Source organism: Carassius auratus, chromosome 7 (genome assembly GCF_003368295.1).
Source record: "Carassius auratus strain Wakin chromosome 7, ASM336829v1, whole genome shotgun sequence".
Taxonomy (NCBI): Eukaryota; Metazoa; Chordata; class Actinopteri; order Cypriniformes; family Cyprinidae; genus Carassius; species Carassius auratus.
Window position 1 is genome coordinate 22,283,650 of NC_039249.1, and position 20,838 is coordinate 22,304,487.

The 20,838-nt window shown below is 38.9% G+C and overlaps 1 protein-coding gene across 2 annotated transcripts; it reads left to right on the forward strand.

Annotated features, from left to right (window-relative positions):
* The first annotated feature begins 3,041 nt into the window (after positions 1-3,041).
* On the forward strand, positions 3,042-20,454 carry lingo1b (leucine rich repeat and Ig domain containing 1b). Of its 2 annotated transcripts, none has more exons than XM_026267948.1 (2): positions 3,042-4,063; positions 17,655-20,454. In XM_026267948.1, the coding sequence occupies exons 1-2, from the start codon at positions 4,052-4,054 to the stop codon at positions 19,506-19,508; spliced, it is 1,866 nt and encodes a 621-aa protein (XP_026123733.1). In that variant the 5' UTR covers positions 3,042-4,051; the 3' UTR covers positions 19,509-20,454. The 2 variants fall into 2 exon arrangements, with proteins under 2 accessions (XP_026123733.1, XP_026123732.1); XM_026267947.1 differs by having other exon boundaries at positions 3,044-4,063; positions 17,652-20,454.
* Positions 20,455-20,838: the final 384 nt, after the last annotated feature.

Genomic DNA, 20,838 nt, shown 5'->3' on the forward strand with positions numbered 1-20,838 from the left:
CTGCATTTATTTGATCAAAAATAGAGTTGTTTTGAAGCCACTGCTTCATTATTTTAGCTGTGTGCTTAGGGTCATTGTCTTGTTGGAAGGTGAACCTTCGGCCCAGTCGGAGGTCCTGAGCACTCTGGAGAAGGTTTTTCGTCCAGGATATCCCTGTACTTGAATGCATTCATCTTTCCCTAGATTGCTACCAGTGATCCTGTCCCTACAGCTGAAAAACTGGGACTGTATTGGAAAGGTGTCACTGTTGGGACTGTATTGGAAAGGTGATGATCAGTGCCTGGTTTTCTCCATGCTTACTGCTTAGAATTAAGGCCAAAAAGTTATATCTTGCTCTCATCAGACCAGTTAATCATTCAGGTGTTTTTTTTTTAGCAAACTCCATGCGGGCTTTCATGTGTCTTGCACTGAGGAGAGGCTTCCGTCGGGCCACTCTGCCATAAAGCATTGACTGGTGGAGAGCTGCAGTGATGGTTGACTTTACAACTTTTCCCCCATCTCCCGACTGCATCTTTGGAGCTCAGCCACAGTGATCTTTGGGTTCTTCTTTACCTCTCTCACCAAGGTTCTTCTCCCCAGATAGCTCAGTTTGGCGGGACGGCCAGCTCTATGAAGGGTTCTGGCCATCCCAAACGTCTTCCACTTAAGGATTACGGAGGCCACTGTGCTCTTAGGAACCTTAAGTGCAGCAGAAATTTTTGCCTTGCCACAATTCTGTCTCTGAGCTCTTCAGGCAGTTCCTTTGACTTCATGATTCTCATTTGCTCTGACATGCACTGCGAGCTGTAAGGTCTTATATAGACAGGTGTGTGGCTTTCCTAATCAAGTCCAATCAGTACTATCAAACACAGCTGGAGTCAAATGAAGGCATAGAACCATCTCAACGATGATCAGAAGAAATTGACAATATTTAATTGGAGTTAAATATATGAGTGTCACAGCAAAGGGTCTGAATAATTGGGACCATGTGATATTTCAGTTTTTCTTTTTTAATAAATCTGCAAAAATGTCAACAATTATGTATTTTTCTGTCAATATGGGGTGCTGTGTGTACATTAATGAGGAAAAAATGAACTTAAATGATTTAACAAATGGCTGCAATATAAAAAAATGTAAAAATGTAAGGGGGTCTGAATACTTTCCGTACCCACCGTATATATAATTGGTATATATTATATAAATAGTTATACATTTGCCTATTGTATAATTGCCCATTTACCTATTAGTTATCTTGGTGCTGGGTTGGGTCTTGGCCATGTAAAATCTGGATTCTGCAGCAAAACCATTTGAGATCCACCACTGTGAGTCGTGCTGTTTTGGGGAATATAGAACAAAACACATGATTCATCTTGCATTAAAGGGGTCATGAACTGCTTTTTTTTCTCTGTACTATTCTCGAGGTCCACTTATAATGTTATCAAGATTTTTACATAAAAACATCAGAATTAAGAGGTAATAGGCTATTTTCTGTCCTGCTTTTAACCTCCCCATCTGAACGTTTGAACGGTCGTGGTGGATTGTAGACTTGTAGAAATAAATGCCCACCGCTATGATTGGCTAACAGTTTCTGAGTTTGAAAGCCTACATCCTTCACAGATGGACCCTTCTGTGTTTTAGGTTAGAAATGCATAAATACTCAGTACATATCAAATGATTTGCAATTAATAACAGACAAAACAATAGTGACCACGTAATAAAAAGTTACTCACACTTTTGTGATGTGACAGAACTGTTGGATCCAATATATTATATATCTAATATATATAAATTGTGCATTGTTTGTAAACAAATTAAGTGAACACAAGACTTAGTTCTTACTGATGTGGTTTGGCACTTCATTAAAAATAAAATTAATCATTTTTATCGTTTGGTTTCTGTGTAGACCTGTAAACATGTAGCGATGTAGAAGCAGGCGTCGATCTTCTTCTTTGAAGGTGGTATTTAGCCACACTATTACATCATAAAGTAGCAAATTCCGAAACCTGTCATTTTGGCAGATTGGCTTCAATATAGGCTGATTTTAGACTAATGAGACATTTTTAAGTTCTTAAACTTACAGGATGCTTTTATAGTAAAAATGACATGGAAGCCTGTTTCCACCACTGAATAAAAACAATACATTTTTCAGTTCATGACCCCTTTAAAGGGTGTAATGTTTTGTCAGATCAGTGCTCTCCCTCCTGCTAATACCACTTGCTTCTATCTAGCAAATAATGGTTCAAAGGCTACTCAATAGGTCCTGTCGAAACTTCCTGCTTTAAATAGAAAACACAACAACACAGGAGAGATTCATGGGCACTTGAGACCTTTTCTTGCCAGGTCAAATCAGGTTATTTCTGTGAACTAATTGTGTAAAAACGCATAAAGCAGAAATGGAGTTAGTTATACATAAGTCTACTTACACTTATGCAATTATTGAGATTTTTCTCTGCAGCTTGCAGCAGCGCATCCACAAAGTACTAATGCTTTTGTGGTATGATTATCCGATTTTCCTTCTTTTTAGACTCTTTTATTGTCTGTCTGCTTGAAAAAGCAGTTTGTTCAGAGGATCCATGCAAAAAGCCACTTTGGAACTGCCATTGATATAATGCACAGCTCTGTAATATGTAGTGATAATTCTATCACAAGAACCTCGACTGGTGCCATATACCACACAACAGCTCATCTAATAAGTCACACCATCGCCAGCTCTGCGTTGGTGTTCCATTGGAAGATTAGAGTGCTAACAAAACGTCTAGGACAGATCCACAGCAGATCACACACACACACACGCACACACTCCCTCTCCCACATCGAGCCTTGATCTGGTTGTACTGTGCTGAGATAAATCCCTCACACATGTAGGGTCGGTTCTGCTGCTCTCCGTCTTCCTCCTCTGCCCTCTCACTCGGAGGAATATTGAGGCACCTCTTCAGTCTGTTTGTGCAGCTTAACAACCCCTGTGCCTCGTGCTCCACATCACCCTTCTCCTCCACCCCCATAAAATCTGCATTTGATTATCCCCCCCCTCCTTAATCTCGCTTGTCTCTCTACCTGCCGCACCACCTCCTCTCGCTTATTGTTTAGTATAATGGTGTGTGGACTTACAAGGATTTACACCTGATTATATCCCGCAGGGCGAATCCCCCATAGACTGACCTTGCAGTTCACTATTGCGATTGGCTAAGCAGACTCAGCCCATTCGGCCAAATTCCTCATCCCTCTCTCTCTCTCTCTCTCTCTTTCTCTCTCCATTTTGTGTCTCCGGCTCTCGCTCACTCTCTCTCCATTGGCTGTTGTTTATCCACCCTGCCTGTTTACCTCCATGAGTCATCCATTTGTCACATTGCAGCTCCCAGTAGCTTTTGACGAACGCTGCCTTTTGCATAAAAGCCCAGCATTAATCGCTGTGTTCTGACAGGATGACGGAGAGGTAGAGACCAGTTTCACAAAGGTATAGTCAAATTTCTGGGACAACCCCCCCACCCCCCATGCCGGCATCCCTCTGTCCCTGCTCCTGTTTCCCGCTGCATTCGGTCTAAAGAATTGAATTTCAATAGTTACATTGTCCCTGTTATGAGCTTTGTGCCGCTTCTCTTTTCCTCCCCCCTCCTTCTCACTTCTTATCCATCTCTGCCTGCCAGTCTTAGGCTTTCTCTCCCCTCCCTCGCTCCCTCAGTTTCCTCCATCTCTCCATCTCAATGCGCCACAGCTCCTCCCTCCACCTTGCACAGCGTCGACTCCTCCCTCTCCATCTTTCTTCCCTCACTCACTCACGCTCCATCTCTCGCTCTGCTGGGTATGGCATGTATGTGAGCGGGTGCACTCCTGTTTACATGCATGCCTGGGACAGACTCTCACGCATTCTGGGGACTGTAGCTGCTCGTGCTCCACACTCTGAGAAATTTCTGGACCCCCTTGCTTGCTTTGAGGAATTGTGTGCCGTTTTTGTTTTCCCTCTCACTCATGAAATTCTTCAAAGGCCTCTTGTGTGCCACCCTGCCACTCTGGAGCGATTCGGATCTAAGCTGCACTCTGGCAGAATGGAATTGCCAAATTTAGACTCCACCGCATGACGTTTCTGGTAAGAGCAGTTTGCATTCAGTGCCAGATAAGCCTTTCGAGAACTCTAAGAATTTGCAAAGGTCTGAAAGAGGGAGACAAGATTGGGATTTTTAGGGGGGTAATGTGTCTGAGAAGGATTGGGTAGAGGCTCCGGAGGAAAAGATGCTGAATAATGCTTCTGAACTAGACACGGGACCTAATACCGTGGACTGTCATTGCACAAGAAGGGGGTAATTTGCTACAAATTAATATCTGGCTGTGTGGGCTTGCATGCATGTTTTCATCTGCACAATGTTTAAAAAAAAAAAAAGAAAGAAAAAAAAGAAAGAAAGAAAATCTCACTCCTGCCCTCCTTCCTCATCTTTTTTGAGTATTTCTATATGGTCAGGTTGATACATGCTGTCTATGGTGTATGCTTGAATATATGCGAGACTTCTGAGTGTATTTTGGGGCTGTTGTCATGGTTTATTGCTCAATTATATTTATTTTGCAAGATGCATTATGGAAGAAAATAGTGTTTTGCTTTTGACGCGTTTGAGTCTTTAATGCACAGTCCTCATTATAGAGCCTATTTCTCTCCTATTTTCCTCTCTCCCTCTCTTTCTCTCTCTCTCTCTCTCTCTCTCTCACACACACACACACACACACACTCACTCACTAATTTTCTCTCTTTCTTGCTCTCTTTTTCCTCTCTCCCTGTTTTACCGCTTGGAAGCAACTTCCTCTGCAGCTAATGTGGCGTTTAAAAGAATAACAACATTACACTTAATTTCTTAATCTTGGCAGGCTGTCAAAAATACATTAAGAGGAGTCTTACTGAATGCATCAAAGATTCATGCTATCTTAGTGTTCTCAATGGTACATCCTTTACAGCTGTCAGATCCATAGTTTCTTATGTAAAGATGCATTGTCAGTATACATCTATAAAACCAAGATACATTTTTTATTTTTCACCTTCATATATACACAGGCCAATAATTTTCACATGAGGTGTGAGCTAATTCTCAGACTCAAATCCAAGACACCATGTGCTCTGCAAAAACCTCCTTCTGCTGTTTTATTTTTCCCATCGAACACAGGGTTATCCATCAAAACACAATGCATCTGCAATATGCATATAGGCTTGTGTTGGGTAGGAAGATGGGAACATGAAACAACTGCATGGCAACAGTATCCTGGCCACATTCTGAAGATGATGTAGCTGCCAGTGGAGAAATCCAGGCCAAAACACAAGAGCCATGGCTGAAAATTTAGCACCGAATAGTGATACAAATAAAACAGCCTATAAATTGAGATATGTTTCAGTATGCTGGCGGTTGTGTTCAAAGGCAATCTCCTCATTGAGCAGATTCTCAGCTGATGGTAATAGCCATTATGATAATGCTGCAGTCTGATAACAAACAACAGATGAAACAAGATAAGGCAGTGCTACAGGAGAACTGCATCACCTCACACTCTTGTGCCTTGCGTTCACACATAGATTAGAGCCTATGCCTGTCAGACCTCTGGTTTTCACAGCTTTTGTGAACGATACAGCCTGAGCACAAAAAAGGGTCCAAATCCCAAAAATCATTGAAATTCAGATCCCATTGTGAACCTGCCACATCCCTCTCTGCCTCCCTATTCATTCTCTTCTATTCACTTTTTTAAGCAGTCAGTGAGGGCCTGCTTTCGGCCGCGGTGGCTTAGATAGACAGACCAGACGTGCGTTTGTCCTCATTGTAGAGGGATGTGAAGAATCGGACGCCATCAGCGCAGCAGCTCGTTTCTGTCACACAAAATGAGGCACTATTGAAATGGGCTGTACATGGCGGGGAAGCCAGCGAGGGGCTGCTGTGAGAGGCGACCAAGTGGCATATCAGACAGTGCACACTCACTCCAGCCTCCCACAAATGTATTCAGAAGGTCACAGAGTCGCTTCACTGCAGCAGACTCTCCCATTAAAATTTAATCATAACAGCTTTATGTAAAAAAAGTAAAAAAAATACGAGACTAGGCCTATGCTTTCCTTTCTTGCTGCCGCGTTTCTAAGAGTTACGTGAATTAAAATGATGTTTACTTGTCTGAAGCGATGCTTTCGTATCTCCACCGATCATCTGGGTGGCTGCTGATGGGTAAATTTGCGCCTTGAGAAAGACGAGAGGAAGATATCATTGATCATATCAGTCAGACTAATCAAATTATTAGCCTCGGATGGAGTGCTGGTCAGAGGAACAATGCTAACATAATTCAGGAAGCTCGAGAGTGATTATCCCGTGGCTAATTTTGTGAGATAAGCTCCTTCCTAATAGAACTATTGATAAAGAACTCCAAGGAGCTTGGTTGGAGCTAGACTGCTTTTGGCATTACGGTCGTCCTATTTTCCAACCACATTTTCTCTCTATTTTGTTTCAATTAAACCCAAAACAAAGAGCCCTGTGTTTAAAAGAGGAAGAGCGGTTGGAGTAATTACCAGCTTTGCCTGCTGGTAGCGGTGAATTTAAAGTGAATCTCAAGAGCATTAATGAGGAATGAAAAACACTTTATGGAATTATTATTAACCGTTGCCGGAAAGCTAAGGGGAGGATTGACATGGGACTGGGCCCAATTAGACTTCGCGCCATGACAAGGAACCTGACAGCAGCCATAGCTTTGCAAATTTAGCCAGACCATGAGCTGAAATAACCTATAATGCTTCAGCTGGCTGATGGGTGGCCCATGCTGATGCCGCTTACAAGGAATGGATGTGTTTTATTGTCAAGAGTAAGAGACAGTAATGCAGTGCATCTGTTTCATTTCTAGCCCTTGAAGGATGCTTGTTTAAACTGTAAGCATCACACATTGCTCCATCGGCACTTAGTACGAAGACTAATATTTAATCTCAACCATGCTTGGAGTTGAAAAAGCATGTTTTTTACTCAATGTATGACAGCATGAAACTTCCAGGTCACCAGTTGGCACAAAGAAGGTTGCTGCCGGTCTTTTTTTTAATACCGGTTTTCATTTTCTCTTCGGATTTCTCTTCTAAATGCTGTTAGAGTACAAGAGTGCCCAGCTGTGAGGGAAAATCATGGAGAATATGTATTCAGATAAAAAAAAAAAAAAAAAAAAAAAAAAAAAATATATATATATATATATATATATATATATATATATATAGTCTTGTATCAGCATGCTACATTCAATTCCATATAGTGTCCATATAATACTCTTCTTCATGCAAAAGCCTCATTTTGACAGTTTAGTCATAGCTTTTGTTTGATTGGTATAAATTTGAGCGCAGTGCTTGACATTCTCGCTTCGATAAGTCTAGAGTTCCCAATGTTTCGACATCAAGGTTCATGTTAGTTTTTCCTTTAGTGAAATGTAGCTTTCCAAACCTTGGGCTTTGATCTAAATCTTACTGTCATCAAAAAACAAGATCAAGAGAGAGGAGTCAAATGGAAGCAAACAGTTGGAAGATACGTCTCTGCTTTGAATGCTAAATCCGTAGGCTTAAAACCCAAGCTGATTTGGTATACAAAGTTGTTTGTGTGGGGTAGGAAGAAGACAAATGTATGGGGCAAGCAGAGCTGATTATTGATTTGGCTCAGGTCCTCACTGATTAAGTGCTGTTGTAAATACTGATAAAGACACCTGCTTATGTTGTGATGAATGGTAGCAACTTGATTTGCCACTCACAACTCGGGTGGCCTTTACAATATTTTCAGCGACCTAGCATCCAGATATATTTCTAAACAGACTATTTTATTTTTACTCCACTTTGCTAATCAGTTGTGCCTATAACAATAACTAACCAACATATATTTCAAAGTAAATTAAAATAAAGAGTAAAAACACTGGTTGATTCTACTCTGCAAACAACACAGTGATCCCATGAATGTGACTCCAGCTGTCACAACTGTATACATAAAATATTTCTTTACATAAAAGTTCTTAAGATCAGGGAATAAATGAATTGTATAATGAATGGTTCACCCATGCCATTTCGCAAGCAGACTGCATGAGAACAGACAGCCAATTACCAGCAATTTAGCAGATAACTATTTATGTATTGAGAATATTTAGATAGCTGTTAACCACTGATTTGCTTCATACCATGAAATGTGTGCAGTGTGATCAGGGATGCCAGAGAGGGAGAAAAAGAGAGAGTGACAGGCAGAAGGAACGGGATGATGAATAAATAGATTGGAAGAAGGAACAAAATGAACTCCCTCAGGCCAGTACAGCCAATTAGTTGCTGCACTCTACATTCGCTTTACTTTCAACTCACAGTAGCTTTCTATTAGACTGTTGTGCTTATTATAAAACATTATGCTTAGTGGTATTATTTGCCGGCACAAATGAATCATTATTTAATCCTTCTCTGAAAGAATGTAATAAAAATCTAAGTAAAATGAAACATTTTATAATTGTGACTGCAAATAGTTTTTTACTTGTGGTTAACCCCAAAACGATGCTTATTTTCAATATTTCTCTCAATAAATTTTCTTCATTTGTGAAATATTTGAAATATTAGAAACATGGTTACAGTTTGGTGTTATGATTTATGAATCATGAATTTTAATTTAACTGGAATTAAAGTTTCTAAAGCCTAGAACAATTTAATCTGTATTTAATATATATATATATATATATATATATATATATATATATATATATATATATATATATATATATATATATATATATATATATATATATAAAATCTGTATTTAATCTGTTTTCACTGTGGTACAATAAATAACACGTTTTATTCAAAAAAAAAAAAATACACAATGATGAATCACCACACCATTAACAAATTATTCTTTCTTTGATATAATATTGTTAATAAAAAGCACAAAAGCCCAACTGAAATGGTTTTTCTCCCCCACATTTGAACTCTCTGGAGATCAAAACAAGGTATTAATTACTATGTAAAACATGTTGTTTCATGACTGTTTTATCTAAACTAGAAGCTAAATCCCTGACTGAAACACTTATTTGCCACAACAGGAGTGTGTTTAATGTGCATAGAGAGAACACCATTCCAACTGAAGTAAACCCAGTGCAATTTAAATGTGTAAGCACAAATGTAGGAAGAAGAAACATGGTTGCACTTTATTTTACAGTACGTGTACTAACATGTACTTATAGTGAACTTACAGTGTATTTATCTAAGAAAGTTCTGGTAATACAAGGTAACTACATGGGGTAGGGTTAGGTTTAGGGGTAGATTCAGGGTTAGTACCTAGTTATTACATAGTTATTGTAATTACTATAATAAGTACATAGTATGTACATGAGGAACAGGACTGTAAAATAAAGTGCTACCAGAAACATTATATTCTCTAGTTAAACACTGTTGTGTTTTGAAAGTATTGTTTTATTATGGCCAAACGTAGGATATGATATATATTTTGTCAATTGAAACTCTTATTGTAGCCTATAAAACCCAAATAAACAGGAATGTGCAAGTGGGTCACTCCCAAGCTTTGCCTATTTGTCTTGATTGGTCAAGCAGAAGCTCACTGGCAAGGTCAGAAGTACGATGGTGAACAGGGAGAGAAAATAAGAAGACTGCGTAGATGGTCCGACGTGATATTTTTTCTCAAGGTTATAGCCAGGATGAAACAGAGGGGATAGAGTGGGAGAGAGAGCAGGAAGATGGACCTTTGGGTTGAATTACATTTGTACGTGAGTGGGAGAGACAGAATATCATCCTGTGAGCACTCAAACACATGAGCGGAGTAACATGAAAATATAAAATCAATTCAACTGAAAGCCATCCTCTGTGGTTTCAGATGGCGATAAATCTCGATACCGCCATGACGGACGTGTTTGGTTTCGTCTGTGTAATTTGCCTCGAAACAAAACATCCGTGGAAAACATTTTGTTTTTGTATTGTTTTTTTGTTGACATAGGTAAATCCTCATATTTGTTCAGAGCTTCAACCTTAAACATTAATTTCTCCTTGAGGGTCTCTAGCTTAAACAGATAAATAGCTCCGTTTTCCAACGTTGGAGGCAGAATTGATTTTGCCCTCTAGCTTGACAGATATCCCTGAAAGTAACAAATAGTGAAGAAGAGGACAAATCTTTGAAGCGCAACACTTATTAACTTCATGAGTGTTGGGAAGGTGCAGTAATCTAAAAGAGATCTAGTCCTCCATTAGGAAAGGAAGGAGGCATCCGTCGGCAGACACCTTGTGAGAAGGAAGCCTTGCTAATTCCTCCCACCTGCTGACAACAGATAATTGAAAAGTGTGTTGGCAGACCCTTTGAGTATGAACCGGAAATTGACTTTTCAATTAACCTGCTCATATTTTATTTCCTGATTAAACTCGACTGATCAACAGTCTTCTGAATTTCTCCTCTGCAAACCCAGGCCATGTTGAGTTTGAGTTACAGTGGATGTTGCAAAATGGCAAAATAGGGCATTACATTTGAGGGTCCTGTTCTCAGAGGAGCACTATGTTAAAATAAACTTGTGGTTGACACTTTATTTCTTCCCTTCGAGCTAGCGGGCAGGGTTGAATGGGTATGACCTTCCCCTGTTACTGAGGGAAAAAGAACAGAGGAGAAAATGTAATTTCCTCTGCAAAGATCTTGGGAGAGCAACTCGCTTTAGACGGCGCACAGCCTGTCGTGTGACTGAATGTTGGGTAGTAATTATTAAACAAAGAGAATGCTTAGTGCCGTTCTAAAATGGGAATGTTGATGCATATACAAAACACATCACGCTTTTAATGTTAACAACTGCACATTTAGTTTGCTTTTGAGGGAATGGTAAATTTATGACAATAAAGATGTTCTGGCTTGTGCAACCCCCTTACCAGGAAAGTTTATATATGTATATTTATATACTTATATAAGCTAAAAGTAGCTTCACAGCAAAGTAGATGTGTTTCCCTTAAAAGAGTGTGTTGAATTATAATTTTCATTTTATAATAGCCAAAAGTACTGTTACCGAAACATGATGCGTAAACTCTGCTGATCTCTGATTAGCCGGAGAGAATCGTCACTACCTGAAATCGCAACACAAGACACAACAAACCTGTTAGATTTAAAGGGATGGATCAAAAATGAAAATTCTGTCAACATTTAATCACCCTCATGTCGTTCCAAACCTGTATGAGTTGCTTTCTTATCCTGAATATAAAAGAAGATATTTTGAAGATTGCTAGTAATCAAACAGTAAGTGGTTGCAATTGACTTCCATAGTATTTTTTCCTACTATGGAAGTCAATGGAAACCACCAACTGTATGCTTAAGCGCACTTCCAGTAATTGCAAAAAGCTTTGTGTTTTGTTACTTTTTACAATACAATCAATGCATTTTTTAGGCGCTCTTTAGTACAGCAGGCACGATCGGGCAAGTGGAAGAGATTCATTTTTGAATGAGTCAATGATTCCGTGAGCTATTTATAAAAACGGTTACTCTAATTTATTGAATGAATCAGCCGTTTGAACTAATCGGTTGATTCAATGATTTACTCATTAAGACAGTGACTTGCCACCAACTACTGGTGGTTTAATTTCATATTTAAAAGTATCATTGCATTTTTCCAACATTTCATATTTGTATGTCAAAAAAGGAAAACATTAATCTAATAACATTATTTATACATTTGGACAGATGGAGTTTGTTGATAATGATTTCATTTGAATAGAAACAACCTTAGTGTCTTATTATTCTAACTTAATGTAGACTATTGACCACATGTAAGAATTAGATGTAAATGGAGACATGTACCTTTAATCAGTTTATGAAAATATTATATTAAAGTGAATGGTTGATTAACTTGTCCGAAGGACAAGCTCATGTCAAACCTTAATGTCGAGCCCTGAACATGAATTAACATCAGAAGCAGGGGCGTCAAGCACTAATTATTTTTGATGGGGCACGGTTCGGGGGGTGGGGGTTCATGTGACACACAGCAGCCACAGCACTTACTGTAGCCTGTGTTTTATTTTTTTTCCTTTTTGACTGAAACATTCCCAAACGCATTAACTATATCATGAAATATAAAGATTCTTACCTACAACTGAAAATGTTAGTTAATATGCAATGGTCAAATAGCTTAATAATGTTATCTACTGACTTCAGGATTGATGATATTGCTGCGCAGAGGTCGAAGTGCTGCTAAGTGCTCTTCCGCCATACATTATAGTCATAAGTCATAAGCCATAATGTTTTTGTGTGTGTGTGTGTGAGTGTTACCATACTTACTCGTGTAGCTACTCATGTAACCATCTTTAAATAGAGAAAAGATGGAAGTGTATGGTAGCTTCCATTCCTGTTTGGATCCTAAGGAATGAATGGTCTTAAGCTAAACTCTAGTATATTGGTGCCGCGCGCTACAGTGATTAAGTGCATGCACTGAGAGGTATGCATCAATTCATCTAAGTTGAGGGAAGAACATAGTGGAATATGGAAAAACTGTGAAGTTTTCTTTTAAGTAGGGTAACAGATATGGGTGTAGTGTTATAACATATTTTTAATACTTTTGTATTTAAATTTGAATTTAACATTGAAAGTTAATGTGAATAAAAACTTTGTAAGTTAGGGTACTTATCTTTCATTGTACAGAAAGAGAGCAAAGAACATTTGCATTATCAAAGAAACTTTTCACAGGCAGTCTAGAGTTCAATCACTCCCGTTTAAATCACTGAAGCTGTTTACAGTGTGAAATCAATATCTTACAGATTCGTACACACATCTGCACTTTGTTGTTTCTGACGAGAGGATTCGACAGAAAGAGGTATCCTGTCAGCAAACGAGTGAAGCACCGGGCTTAGTGATGACTCATCGGAAAACACCTCTGATTGGCCATTGCATTCATAAGCTCAACAGAATCATGTGTGATTGGTTTCAATGCGCAGCGCTGTAAAAATGCCTGTCTCTGGCTCAGCGCAGCCAGTGAACACAGATTTTAATTTAGCAGCCGATGGTAAGACGCACAGAACGTTCTAATCACACCAGTTTGATTGTGTGAAATATAGACAAATAATCTTTTAAAAGCTGCATTCAAAATCCACTTGGCTCAAAAATCTGAGGGGGCTGTACAAATATCATGGACTATAGGAATAACTTGGTCACTGAGTATAGTTTATAGTCACTGAGCTCCAATTCTTTGTGAATTTATATTTCAAGTTGGAAAAGACATTTAATTCCCACTTTAAGTGAACCTTAGTTCCCAGGTCATCTACAAGGTGGATTAAAATGCTGATAAAGTCAAGAAAAGATGAGACATAAACACATGATAGTATGACTGAAATGTTAAAATGTACAAAAAATAAATAAAAATAACAATAAAAATAAAATAAATAAAACATGTTCATTCTGTGGCACCTAAAATAAATTATTTGGCACCTACATTTTTTCCTTATGAGAGCCAATGGCTCCTTACTTTATTAATCTTATGGAAATACATTTGCTTCAATAAAAATGAACGAAACTTTATAAAACTGAACGTAAATATTATTTACATATTTAGTAATACAAATAACCACATCCACGAGAGCTTTCCAATATGCACACCACTGAGTGGCGTCTGTACTTCCCGGTCAGAGAGCACCTGTCCATCAAAAGCTCACTATCCAATCACAGTTGATCACTGTTAAGCCCGCCCCCACGAGAGGTTTGTGTCAAAACTCCAAACGAAAAACTGCGAAGCAAAAGCTGTGGCAATGGATTCAGAATCCACGATCAGCGAAAACAAATCTTTGAAAAACATTAACCAAGAATGAAGCATATTTGAAGTGCCTGTTAAATTTCATTTTTATTGTGTTTTTCTTCTTTTGTAATGGCATATTTTTGATAGTTTCTGAAAAAGTTACGTTCAGTTTTATAAAGTTGTGTTCATTTTAAATGAACCAAATGTAATTCCATACAATCTCCACCCTCTAGATGTGGATCCAACCACATCCCCCATATCTTGTGTTCGCAGTGGGGTGCTACTGCCCACATTGGTTTACAATCTGTTTATTGAAATCGTATTACCATTTTACTGTCACAGTTCATAAGACTTTACTTTATACCCTCTGCTTGGGAAATATTCACTGTGAGACTTTATAATTTGGTTATATCAGTGCACTAGCTGTTAAGTGAGTTACTGAATTTAATATTTCACTGTGACTACACTTTATGAGTTGACTTTATGAGTTTATGAGTGAGACACGTTAAAGTTTTTTGAAAATCATCGATTTGGGTACATTTTCGTAGGGGATGCATTGTTTATTTTATTCTGTGTATTCATACTGTACATTGAGTATAAAGATCTGTACTTATTCATATTGAATTTACCTATTGGTTATTACTTGAGTAGCTTTATTCTATTGATTAAGAAATAGATAGAGCTTAGGTCAGGCCATCTTAAGAGGGCAGGGGGCGCTACACTTGTTACAGACCTGGCTCAAATTTAAGAATTTAATACAAGCGCGCTGCTCGGTGGAGCACATTTCCATCTGAATATATTGCATGCCAGGAATGGCCCTGAGGTAGATATGCCTTTAAAGACACAATTCTCTGCATGGAAATTAATGCGGGATTGCTGACTAAAACGATGAGCTATTGACCATGTGAGTTAGTTTACTACTTTGAGAGTCACTACGTCAATGCAATATTCCAGCAATGCAAGAGAGAGAAGCAGTTTTTTTCTTCTTCATACATTATTCATAATCACCTGACAGACTTCGATTTGTATGTTTACAGAATGGGGGCTTTCTGAGCGATGATTTAATCTTTTAATTGGATAATAAATCCAACACTTTTTGTTGTGGCTTTTCAATTGCCATCAGTTGACCACTCGGGGCCAAATTAGTTTGAAAGCATTTGCATACCTTAGCATTTGGGCTAAAACAAAGGTTACAGTGATTTGGAACAAAGATGGAAGTGTGTGTGTATATGTAATGCAACATTTAGATCTGGAAGAAGAAAAAGAAATCAGCCAAAGCATTTGTGCTAAATGATAATTAGACTTTTTGGCTTTTCTTTTTTATTTAAACTATCATAATTTTCACTTTGCCCACTGGCAAGCATTTGCAAGTTGCAGGCCAAGAAATAACAGCATAAATGTTTACAGTTTGCTTTTATATCAGTGGTAAAACAGGTACATCTCTCTGCCCATGAGCCGAGCTAATTTCTTCCTGTGGGAGTGCTATGTGACACCACAACAGTAAACAAAATACGATTTTTTTTTTATATTGGAAGCAACGGCCATGTTTAATTAGGGAAACTGTGATCACACCATGCAGACCTACCATAATTTTAAAATGATTTCCATCTGCTTTTGTTTGCTTGTTTAAAACCACCAGGCAAATTTGTCAATAATTTTAATGAGCCAACACCTTTGACCTGTTCTCTCCTCAGACAAATTCTCCCAATTATAGTCAAAGGTCAAAGGTGGTTGTTTGGCAGATATTTGGAAGCCATGCATATTGAACAGAAATTTGCATTGCAGGAGATGTCACACATAATAACAGTTTAAACAATCCTGCTATGCCTCCGGAGGCTTGATGCCTGCTCAGCCGGGGAAGAAAGTGATAGATTCAGCGTGATTAAAACATCCCGTTCTTGGCAGCTCTGTTTACGTCATGACCTTCACCCTCACACCTCCTCATGCCACACGAGTCGTTTAATCGATGTAGTAATTCTCTCACAGTACCCTGATCGCTTTGCTCCCCAACTGTATGCAGATCACACTCGATAGATAAACGAGGGATAAGCACCCTTGACAATAACGGCCCTTTTGATCTAGCTGAGGAGCACTAATATGAAACCATTATCGCTGAAACTACTCCTTTTATTTCACGCCAGAACTCAAAAGAATATTTTCCTTTGTTACACATTTCTGACACACCTGAAGACCTCAGAATTGGAATCAGCAAATCTATGCATTAAACAGATGGCTGCATGTAGGCCTTTTTTCACCTCTCTTTGCAGTTTCATTTGATCAAAATAGTCTGAGCCATGGATCGGAATGGACCAAAAGAAAGGGTGACCGGGGTGTGTGTGTGTTACGCATTCATTTAAATGAATTTATCAATACTTTTGTTATTATTTCGTTATTGTTTGCAACTCATAACTCTACCTGGATGAGGTATAAAAATTCCCATGTGATTGTGATTTCAACGGTTTAGACATAGCGGAATCATCATTTTTTAGGAATAAGATTGTTTCTGAGCCACAATCTTTTAATGATTGATGCATTCATATGAGCTTATTGTCTATGTATTTTTGTATGTCTTATTTGCACCAGACCTCAAAAGTCCCCCTAGCTTCACATTGCTTTGAGTTGTGTACTTTTCTCTGAGAGAACACTATTTTTTGCATCTTGTAAGTTGTGAGCTTGGGGAAGTTATCTTTTTTTAAGTAAAATATATATATATATATATATATATATATATATATATATATATATATATATATATATATATATATTTTAAATGGCTACCCTTGAGATATGATACTGCAAATGTGTAAATACAAGTTGTGTTAAAATATGCACTCTACTCTTGAACCTAAATAATATCATAATGCATCCTCTGAGTTTGCATAAATGTATTTTAATTCACTGATGCAAGAAATATTTAATTCTGGGTCACTTTCACTTGCTTCACAAATGGGAGCTACTTAAAGTTTACCTAATCAATTATTAAAGTTGGCCTGTGTACTTAACATGATTTGTATTTGACTAGTTTAATTAGCAACCTCGTGTCTCATGGAATGTTACTCGTGTGTCATTTTGGCAAGTCCGATGTGTGTCTTGAGTTCCTTCATGTCATTTTTTTACAAGTCCCTTCACAAGCCCTAAACCAAGATCTCCATCAAAGCACACAGTTGAAAGTGGCTGTGAGATTGAAATAGAGCTTGCTCGATCAATTTGGGAAGTCAAGTTTGAAGGTTCAGTGCTTGTGCACAGTAAAAAAGTGTAAGTCAAAGTTGATTTGGATTTAACCCGTTAAGAACAAAATTGTTCTACTGTAAATGTAGCCAAAAATCATGATTAAAATAATAATAATAAAAAATAAAAAATGTATATTATGATTATATATTTTTTATAATATAAAAGGTTAAGGTTTGTAAAGGATTTTTTTTAGTGCAAGTCATTGTAGGATCATGTTAATTGTTTATATGTCCCTTGCTCTCAGTTTTTGCAATAGTATGCATCTTTTATTTATGTAGTTTAAAGAAAAAATATATTTTGTTTTGGCATGCTTAAATCATTACTGATTTGATTCAAGCCATTATTGATAATACATTTTATTGTTAAAAGTTAAACATCAAAGATATATTTTTATATTTCAAAAAGATCCTGCAGACCCTATACTTATATCTCCCCTATAGGACTGCCTTATAACCTGGCTGTTTCGTCTTCATGGTCAGTGTTGTTTATGGTTGTTTTCTTTTTCTCATACAATCTTTTACTTTTTAATGCCTCTGTTATATCATTAATCAAAGCTCTGAGTTGCCTTTACGCAGCATGTTCCAGTGCAGTAGCCTGTTACATTTCTCAAGCATCAGCATTTTCTCCAAAACCATCTCTTGCTATTTTAAGAACAGAGGCAATATGATTGTCTCTCAGTTCTTTTGCCTTTCTCTTCCTTGGAATGAAACCCAATCTCTCTCTATCCTTTTTCTCAGCAGGTTACCATCAAAATGGTGGCCAGAGAGGCAAGTGGGCACAGCTACCTGGTGGCGTGCTGGCAGCCCATTCTCATCCTGATGCTGGGTACCGTGCTGTCCGGTTCTGCCACTGGCTGCCCCTCTCGATGCGAGTGCAGTGCCCAAGAGCGCTCAGTTGTGTGCCATCGGCGGAAGCTGATCGCCCTCCCCGAGGGAATTCCCACTGACACACGGCTGTTAGATCTCAGCAAAAACCGTTTGAAAGCCATCAACCCGGAGGAATTCCTCAACTATCAACACCTGGAAGAGCTACAGCTCAACGAGAACATAATTTCCGTCATTGAACCAGGAGCCTTCAGCAACCTCCTTGGTTTGCGAATACTGGGGCTACGCAACAACAAGCTGAAGTTGATTCAGCTGGGTGTTTTCACTGGCCTCAGTAACCTCACTCGATTAGATATTAGTGAGAATAAAATTGTTATTTTGTTGGACAACATGTTTCAAGATCTCTACAACCTGAAAGAACTGGAGGTGGGGGACAACGACCTGGTGTTCATCTCTCACAGAGCTTTTCATGGCCTCAGCAGCCTAGAGCAACTTACTATGGAAAGATGCAACGTGACCTCTGTGCCAACAGAGGCCTTCAGTCATCTTCACAACCTGCTGACCCTCAGGCTGCGGCATCTAAACATCAACATCATTCGAGACTTTTCCTTCAGGAGGCTCTATCGACTCAAAGTCTTAGAGATAGCAAACTGGCCACTTTTAGAAACCTTGACCACAAAGTCCCTCCATGGACTTAACATCACAACCTTGAGCATCACAAACTGCAATCTCACTGCCGTCCCTTATGAGGCCATACAGCACCTGGTGTACCTTCGCTTTTTCAACCTGTCCTTCAATCCGATCGAGGTTGTGGAGGGCAACAAAATGCACAATTTGCTGAGGCTCCAGGCATTTCACATGGTTGGGGGCCGGCTAGTCAGCATTGAGCCTTATTCCTTCAGAGGACTCAACTACCTTCGGGTTCTCAATGTTTCCAGCAATAGTCTAAGCACTTTAGAGGAATCTGCCTTTCACTCTGTCGGCAACCTGGAGACACTGGCTCTTCACGACAACCCCCTGGCATGCGACTGTCGTCTCCTCTGGGTCTTTCGCCGTCGATGGCGTCTTAACTTCAACCGCCAGCAGCCATCTTGTGAATCGCCAGAGTTTTTGCAGGGTAAAGAATTCAAAGACTTCCCGGATGTTCTCCCACCAAATTATTTCACCTGTCAGAAATCCAAGGTCCGGGATCACAAAGCCATTCATAGATTTGTGGATGAGGGGACCACTGTCCAATTCCCTTGCCAAGCAGATGGAGACCCCGCTCCTATGATTATGTGGCAGTCTCCAAAAAAGCAATTCATCACTACTAAAAGCATTGGCCGGCTGTCGGTGTCTCCAGATGGCACCCTCGAGGTTAGATACGCTCAAATACAAGACAATGGCACATACACCTGCATTGCCGTCAATGCAGGAGGAAACGACACCCGTTTGGCTCACCTACACGTTCATAGCTACTCTCCCAATTGGCCCCATCAGCCCAATAAGACCTTTGCCTTCATCTCGAACCTGCCCAATGATAACAGTGCCAATGGAACTGGTGCGACGAATCCCTTTCCCTTTGATATGAAGACTCTCATTATCGCTACCACCATGGGGTTTATCTCTTTCCTCGGAGTGGTGCTGTTCTGTCTGGTGCTCTTGTTCCTCTGGAGCCGAGGGAAAGGCAATGCCAAGCCAAACATTGAGATTGAGTATGTGCCACGGAAAGTAGATGGAGAAAACAGCCCGACTGAGGGATCTCACAAGATCAGTATGAAGATGATTTAAAAGACTAATTGCCATTGTGTGTGCATTACGTGAATAGGTGTTCTTGACAACCGACTAACCTTGAGATAGGAATAAGGAAGTAATCTTGGAACCCCTTGCAGAATTGTGAAAAGAACAATGTTCCAGGAAAAATCCTTTTGCATTTTTTTTTATAGACTGTACAGATCAATCACACAGGGATTGTGTCCTCAGAGGGAAAACAGACAGGCCATTTGAGGCTTTCAAAAATCTGTGTACTTGTTTGGGTAAGTGCTGAAAACATAGTCCTGTGGAAATTTGTGTGGAAGCCAGAATCAAGAGGTTTTGTCTTCTTTTCTGTACATAACTATTTCGATGTACATTGGGCAATACAGTGGTTGAATGCAGCCAATCAGAGGTTTTGGGTTGTTGAGCCTACTGGAGTGCATGTGCAATATCTAGATACATGCAAAGTGTATAGGTCTACATAAATCACTGTAAATGTCCATTACCAACTCTTTATAAGAGTTCAATTTGTTTAAAATGATTTATTGATTAGGCTTGACAATCATTAATATCTCAAAGGTCAAGTATTAATCATGAAATATGGTTTGATGGTGCGATTTCAATTTTGACAGCTTACATAGTATCATAAAGCCAGATGTAGCTTTGAATTTAAAGCCATTTGCTTTGACTGAACATATGACAAAACTATTGGACCTGTGGTTATACTTACACTAAACTACTATTCCATCTGACAGATCTGTTTATTTTATTTATTTACTGGTGAAAAGTTTACAATTTTATTGATTTAGTCTTCAAAATGTCGTCAGTTTGCCATTCTTTGATGCATTTTCTACCACTCTCACAAGGCAGGAGTTACTCGGTAGGTAAATGTGTTCTACAACCCTTGAAACACTTACAGTGCTGATTTTGGGACAATGGATGGCTGTAAAACATATTAAAATGACAAGCTTTTATACTTCAATGTCTTTGCTCATTTCTTTTGCTCTGCTCCATGAATTAAACCTTGAGAGCTGGTGAGATACACAAGAAGATAGAGATGCTGCACTAATGTACTCCTAAAACCTCCGCTCTCCCTCACACACCATATTACTATTCAACATTTTCTGAAAAACATCTTTTCTCTGTAAACACTCATTTCAGTGTTAGTGGGTAGAACACATCATGACGTTAGTGAGAATGGATTTGAAGTGTTAAATAAACCTAAAATTATAGGTTGTTGAGTCCATATGCCTGACTCTTCCTAATTGAATGAACTCAAAATGCATTAGTTTTGACCATGAAGAAAAAAAAAAGCAATGGGGAAAAATGATCAGAAGACATGTGGGATGAACAGATTTAATCTCTA